This window comes from Tupaia chinensis, unplaced genomic scaffold (genome assembly GCF_000334495.1).
Source record: "Tupaia chinensis unplaced genomic scaffold, TupChi_1.0 Scaffold000678_1, whole genome shotgun sequence".
Lineage (NCBI taxonomy): Eukaryota > Metazoa > Chordata > Mammalia > Scandentia > Tupaiidae > Tupaia > Tupaia belangeri.
Window position 1 is genome coordinate 578,751 of NW_006160202.1, and position 8,025 is coordinate 586,775.

At 33.8% G+C, this 8,025-nt stretch overlaps 1 protein-coding gene across 1 annotated transcript; it reads left to right on the forward strand.

Annotated features, from left to right (window-relative positions):
* The first annotated feature begins 6,809 nt into the window (after window positions 1-6,809).
* On the forward strand, window positions 6,810-7,754 carry LOC102477384 (olfactory receptor 2B2). Its single transcript, XM_006160321.1, has one exon. It carries the CDS (start codon window positions 6,810-6,812, stop codon window positions 7,752-7,754), a length of 945 nt encoding a protein of 314 aa, XP_006160383.1.
* Window positions 7,755-8,025: the final 271 nt, after the last annotated feature.

Consider the following 8,025-nt stretch of genomic DNA (forward strand, 5'->3'; position numbering starts at 1 on the left):
AAAACCTCCCAAAAAAAAAAAAAAAAAAAAAAAAAGAAGAAAGAAAAAAAGGAGAAAGAAAGAAAAAAGCAGAAAGAAAAAGAGAAATAGAAACAGAGAGAGAGAGAGAGAAGAGGAGAGGAGAGAGAAAAGAGAAAGAGAAAAAAAGAAAAGAAATAAATAAAGAAAGAGGGACCAGCAGTAAGTGTAATGGCTATGTCGCTGGATTCCCATGTAGTTGACTATGGTTCGAGTCCCGGACCTGGCAGCTTAAACTCATACTGGATGCGTGTGCATGCACTCCCAAGATCCTGAGAAGAGAATGGAGGAGAAGGGATGGCAGTGTAGCCACACCCCCGGGGGGTGATTTCTCACTTTCTGTCTCTCTGTCTCTGTCTTTCTGGTGGGTGCACGTGCCCTATAGCAAAAACCTCTCCAAAAAAAAAGGAAAGAAAGAAAGAACGAATTAAATAATTTACTTTTATTTACAGGTTTATGATAACAAAATAAGCATACCAGTGTGGAGGATTGTATATATGTATGAAAGAAATTAGATAGGCAAAATTTAGGGACTAGGTGGTGGCCTAGTAGTAAAACATGATGCTCTATAAGACACATCCACATGAGAAGGTTGCCAGTTTGTATTAGGAGACTTTCCTGAGTACACTGAGTATTGGTCTGGGGCTGGCTGAGGCTTGAGTGGATCTGTGTCAAGAGCCTCTTAGCAGTGATAATATCTCTACCTCTGTCTCTCCTCTATCTTTCTTGCCCCCTTTCTTAAACTCATGGGAAAATAAACTATAAAAAATGAGGCCTATGAAAAATTTGATTTGAAAATTCTGGTATTTGCAAAAAAAAGAAGGAAAGAAAGAAAAGTAAAAGAGAGAAAGAAAGAGAAAAAGAAAGAAGAAAGAAAAGGAAAGTTTATGATGAGTGTATTAAGATGTAAATTATGACTTTCATATTTTTTAATGTAATATATTTAATTCAACATCTTATATTGAGGCACAATTATTTTTCTGAACTTCCTAGAAGTCACAGTAGAAAGAGAAGGAAGCATACTTGCTTTATGTATTTCATCCATGAAGAGAAAGTAAGATACTTCCTCAAAATCAAAGATTTCCTGATATTGATAAGATAGTTCTCTGATAGGTCAGTCAAGTCCGCATCAGTGATCTTGTTACAAATACAGAGATAAGATTGCTCTGGTATGATTTAAAATGTCTTCATGCCAGCTAAAGGTTTCCTGCCTTTAGATATGAACTCTTCAGGAAACCCAAACCACATCTCCACAAACAGTTCTCTCTCTCTCTTTTAAATTTTAAATTTATTTATTTACATTTATTCACTGTACATCATTACAGTATACAAAATGATATTTTCCAACCAGAATACACTCTATATTGGCTCAATCAAGGTTATTACCATTTGTGTTGTCATCAATAATTAATTTTCCATGTCTTCTTATATATTTTGCTTCTTCCCCTCGCCCTTTGAATCCATACCTTTCACCCGCTTACATTCTGATTCAATACAGGGATTAAGCCTTTATACTATTTTCTGATACATTTGGATTTTTTCCAGTCTGGGACTTAAGCATGGTCTGAGCAAGCAAGGTTTCCCCTTTTCCTTTTCAGAGTCAGAATTCATGATGTTCCTGACCATTTTCAATTCTTTTTCTTCTTGCCTTTTAAAAAGTTTGTATTATTTTGTCATATCTTTCTCTTCTTTTTTTCTAAATATAAATGCTACTTTAATTCTTTTTTATTTGTATATGTTACCTGAATTATTTTATTTCTTTATCATTTTTTTGAATTATTATTTTTTATTTAATTCCATTTATTATTATTATCATTATTTTTAATTTAACCAGACAGACAGAGAGAGGGAGAAAGAGAAAGTGAGGAAGCAATCTGCCAGACCCAGGACTCAATCCATGGTTGGCCATGTTGGAATCCAGTGCCTTTAACCACCACGGGCTACCTGCCAGACCCTATTTTTTAAATGTTTTTCTTTTTTTTATGTATTTTGCTTCCTTTTTCCTCCCCCTATTTTTTAAACGTTTTTCTTTTTTTTTTATGTATTTTGCTTCCTTTTTCCTCTTGCTTCTCTCCTTCTCACTCTCTACAATTTTCCACTCTCCATACACACTTTCTCTAGTATCCACAGTTGTTCTTCATGCTTTCATACAGTTCAATATTTCAAATATTTTTTTCCTTGCTCCCTCTTGATTCCCTTATACAGTCCATTTGCTTGAGATCTATAGATTCTTCTGCCTCCTCAGTCCAGTCTCTCACTCCCAGGGCAATCATCAGTACATTTTTAAATTCCTATTTAGATACATAGAACTCTACCAATCCATATAATTTTTTTATTCAGCAAGAAAGGCAAGAATTATCCACAGTTCTTTATAGGCAAATAAAGTAAATTACTTAATTTAGTTTTAAACTTTTCATCTTTATTTCTCACTTTCTTCTATTTCTTGCTATAGCCATATATTTTGATGTTGTCTAACTAAGCATCTGCTACATATTAGACAAACTTTTTTATATGTATTTATCTTTCTCTCTTTCATACCCTTTTTATTTCTTTTCCATGTTTTCCTCCTCTTAACTCTACTTTCCGAGTTCATCTATTGCTATCATTTCACCATTACTCATTTTGCCTACTTAGGCATTTATTAAACAATCAGAAAACCAAGAAAACATGTTGTGTTTCTAAAATAACTTTTCTATTCTCCTATAGTAAGTATGTTAATTTTATTCAAAACAGTCCGAGTTTATTTCAGAAACTCAGCAAGTGATAGAAACCAACGACTATACCTATTTGGAGAAGTGGTAGAAAAATTAGATTATGAAAATCATAAAAAATTTAAATGTAGGAAAATAAATTAATATTTTTCAAATTAAAAAAATATGATTTGAGTACAGTTATGAATAATGAAATTCTAAAAGAGGCAATAGAAAGAAAAAAACCCAGACAGGATGAAGGTAGTATTGTGCTATTATCGTTTTTAGGATTTGAACTTGATGAATTACTCGAATGCTGATTAAGGGATATTATACTTTGAGAAGTGCAAGAGCACAAAAGAGATATTCCTTTGATCATAATAGATAAGGCAAAATTTGGTTCAGAAATATATATAAAAATAATTTTTTTCAATGTTGAATCAAAATATATATCTATAACAATTCTCTAATAAACTAGCAATATCTGTCTGATTTGGGGGGAAGATAATATCATATAAAATATGTTCCTAAAGCTCTATTCAGAAATACTCACTGTCCCAGGATAAGAAATTAAAGAAGAAAAGAACTGGATAGGACTAGTTTGAAATAAGAATGATGTTATAGAGCTAAGAAATGATAGGGCTTCAAAAAGGAGAACTCTCAAGAAAATAATCAATTTAACTTTTCACAGAAAAATAAGCACTAAGAAGTTTCTAGAATCATTTTTATATAATTGTTCAATGTGAGTAGACCTACTAATATTGCAGCTACTTTATATATTCTTTGTATTATGTACTATGTTATTTAGATTTTTCCTTTAATTTACAGAGCAAATGCACATACAATTGTCATAAAAGTACTATGGCATTCATATGCAAATATTTTGATTCTCATCATCTATTTGGACAAATCAAGTCACAAGGATATGATGTGACATATTCAAAGTCATTGATTTTTAGTAAGTAAAACAAATGTATTTATTTGTTGATTATCTGCATCAGTTTGAGAATTAGCATAAAGCCCTACAAATGTTTGAATTAGAAAGTAAATGATGTATCTGTGCTCAGTTGTCATGAAATATCTGTGAATCAGATTGAAGTCATGGGTAGAAAGAAATTATGCTATCAATTGCTAATGTAATCTAACAGAAGACCAAAGGAAATAGTTTTATGGTTGCTGGTTTCAGCTAACCTCAAATTAATTATTATACAATAAATACCTATTATATTTAGTATGTACTCTTGCTTCTATCAGTCACATGTACTACTACAGAGAGAGAGAATAGAAGTATATTGTAAGGGAATTACAAATAAAGTACATTGGAGGATTAGTAAAGAAAATGAGCAGGAAATACTGAAGAACGTTTTTGTACTCAAGATGATCCTTACAGAACAAATAGCAACAATGGAGCTTCACATAAATTTCAGGGGAAAAATAGTAAGTTTGGTTGGAACAGTATATATGTCTGCATGATTCAAGCCATTATTTTACAAGGCCTTGAGTCTAAGGCTACATTTTAACATAGTATGTTACAATTTGAAGAGTCACTAAAGAATTTTGAGAACTGAGAAAAAAAAATGATTAAATGAAGGAAAGACTGTTCTCAAAACAAGCTAAGATTCTTTGAAAATGAGGGAACGATTGTAAATTGGTATGCCAATTTAAAACTAGAGACCATAGAATATTAGACTATTGTCTGTGTCTGCTTTAATATATTTGGATAGATATAGATTTAATGAACAAATAATTGACCCAATTGACAACTTGAATGATACATAGACAATTATAGTTCAAAGAGAACAATTACCTTATGGATACAAAAGAAATGTGATTCTATACACCCAGTGAATAAATGAGATGTGTGTAGGCCCCTCCTGGTAGTGCAGTTGTTATCAAACTGAAAGTGTTGGAATCATATGGCTCCCCACAGGTGAAGATCCTTATGTTGGCCTGAAAACATGTTGGGTACATGCAATGTGTACCCTAGTCTGATAAGCTGAAGGGTTGGGGAAAAGGGATCTCTGTGATGAGAACTTGTCAAGCATCCTTCTCATTCTTTCTGTCTTCTATCACTTTCCTACACATGTATTTTTTATTATAAATACAATAAATAATTTTTAAGTGTGAATGAGTGGATACCGAGCTGCTTTTGATTTACTAATTCTGAAGTTCAACTATGAAGAAAGCAGTTCTCTCTATAGTTTCTCATTGTCACTCATTTTATTCACACTCTCTAATTCTATAACTCAGAAGACACCAACTTAAAAAATGATCTGATCGGGACCAGCAGTTAGTGTAATGGCTATGTCGCTGAACTCCCATGTAGTCGACCGTGGTTCGACCGTGGTTTGTCCTGGACCCGGTGGCTTAAACTCACTCCAGGTGAGTGTGCGTGCATGCCAAGATCCTGAGAGGAGGAGAAGGGATTGCGGCATGGCCATCGCCCCGGGGTGTGATTTCTCACTTTCTGTCTCTCTGTCTCTGTCTCTCTGGTGAGTGCACGTTCCCTATTGCAAAAACCTCTCAAAAACAAACAAACAAATGAAGATCTGATCAACTAAGTCCACCAATCCTACTCACTTAATATCAGAAGAAGATGATATAGGACCAACTAAGATGATCAGAAAAATAGTCAGAGGGTCTTGAGCTTACTTTCTAGACATTACATCATGTTTGTTATCTTCAGTAGATATTCGTTAACTGTTTATAATACATTCCATTATGCGTTGTGTATAGATACACAAAGAACAAGTACATCATGTTTGAAAATTTATAATAGATAAATAATAATTATTTTATTAAGTCATTAAATTTTTAATATATGACAAAAATGAAATAAGTTTGCAGTTTACATTGTATTACTTCTTATAATAGGTAAATAATAATTATTAAGTCATTAAATTTTTAATATATGACAAAAATGAAATAAGTTTGCAGTTTACATTGTATTACTTCATCTTTACATTAGTCTAGAGCACAATAATGTTCATTCGAAGATGAGAAAATTGAAACACAAACAGCAAAATAACATCTCTAAAGTCACACAGCTAGTAAATTAATGTCTAGGACTTGAAGCAATGAGAAAACACCTTTTACAAAACAAGAGAAAAATCCAAGACCATTTTATAAAAATATAGGTGTCAAATCAGTAATAAAAGTAGGATTATAGAGAATGGAGAAATTAGTCACCGGAGTTCACTTCGGAAATTATATTACAAGAAAATGTATAATTTGAACAGAGAAAGAAAAAGACAGAGGCAAGTTAACTAATGCAAATGGTAGAAGTAATTAGTAAGACATAAGGATAAAAATGAAAAGGAAAGAGAAAATGTTTAAATTTATGCTGATGATAATTCTGAGGGATTATAAATTTATTTACAGTAATGGAAATGCATGAAACTGTTTCTAGTGACTTTCCTCAGAGGTTAAAATTCTACCAAATTTATCCAGAGTGTGTAAGTATCATTTTCACAGCAAGTTTCTAAAGCCTGATTGTTTTATGTGCGTGTATTATCTTATTTAAATTTATTAATACAAACAGCATTAAAGCTTAGAAGGGGTAAAAAGGATACTGATATTCCATTCTTTCATCATGCAGATTTTATGAAGTGCTTCATTTCCCATGATGGTTGTGACCAGAATCAATATGAAAAACATAAACATGCCAAGATGTCTTTACTCTGCTTTGGCTGTAGATAAATCTGTCTTCTTGCTGTCTTTTGTTCAACCTGTTTTGGGGATGCTCTGCCTTTTCCCATTCTGTTTTAATCTATACTCTGTCATCACCATTAAATGCCCATGACATGTAGAGTTGGTGGTAGTCCTCCTTTATAAGAGAAAATATTAAAATTCAAAGGACATAAGTAGAAATAAGAAAAACTTCCCAGATACATTGCAGCTACATTAGCATAACCAGAATAGAGATGGAAAATAAATCATTTTACTATAATCAAGATATAGATACAGATTAATGCAAAAATGAATTTTTTATCTAAACATCTCAGGTCTCTAATTCTCATTGGTTTCCTCTTACCATTCATACACATCCCTAAAAATGGGTATTTAGAGGTCTCTGCAGTTATTTCACCTGCCAGTGCTAATATGTGGATCAACAACCAGACTACACTAGATGGTTTTATTTTATTGGGATTTTCTGATCGTCCCTGGCTAGAGACACCACTTTTTGTAATCTTTCTGGTGGCCTACATCTTTGCCCTATTTGGAAATATCTCTATTATCTTAGTTTCCTGTTTGGATCCTGAGCTTAACAGTCCCATGTACTTTTTTGTCTCAAATCTATCCCTTCTGGACCTCTGCTATACTACCAGCACAGTCCCACAAATGCTAGTAAACCTTAGAGGACAAGAAAAGATTATTAGTTATGGAGGTTGTGTTGCTCAGCTCTACATTTTTTTGGCCTTGGGTTCCACTGAATGTATACTTCTGGCCATCATGGCCTTCGACCGTTATGCTGCCATTTGCAAGCCCCTTCACTATCCAATCATCATGAACCAGAGACGCTGTATTCACATGGCTGCTGGGACCTGGATTAGTGGGTTTGCTAATTCCCTTGTTCAGTCCACTCTCACAGTGGTGACCCCAAGATGTGGACAGAAGGTGATGGACCATTTCTTCTGTGAAGTGCCTGCTCTTTTGAAACTAGCTTGTACTGACACCCGTGTGAATGAAGCTGAGCTCAATGTACTTGGGGCTTTGCTACTCCTGGTGCCACTAACCCTCATCCTGGGCACTTACGTGTTCATTGCTCAGGCAGTAATGAGAATACGCTCAGCGGAAAGTCGCTGGAAAGCCTTCAATACTTGTGCTTCACATTTGTTGGTTGTCTCCCTATTCTACTTTACAGCCATCAGTATGTATGTTCAACCTCCTTCTAGCTATTCTCATGATAGAGGGAAGATCATGGCTCTCTTTTATGGCATTGTCACACCTACACTCAACCCATTTATCTATACATTAAGGAACAAGGATGTGAAAGCTGCCTTGAGAAGAGCACTGACTAAGGAGTTTTGGGTCAAGACAAGATAATCTCTGAAAAAAAGAACTATGGATCAAAGATGGATATACTTTTCTTTCAAGGATGTCGGGCATGAAATTGGTGAGATAATAGTGTGTCAAGGAACACTAAGTTAACAAGTGGAATAAAATCAAAAAAGAAGCAATCAGCTCTTGGTAAAATCTACATAGCACTTACCTATTTAGGAAAATATCTACTTCACAGCAATGAATTTTACCAGGTCAATGTTTTAGTTCTCTCTAAACTTAGCTACAATTAATCTAGTTTCAGCAGGTGGGGAGG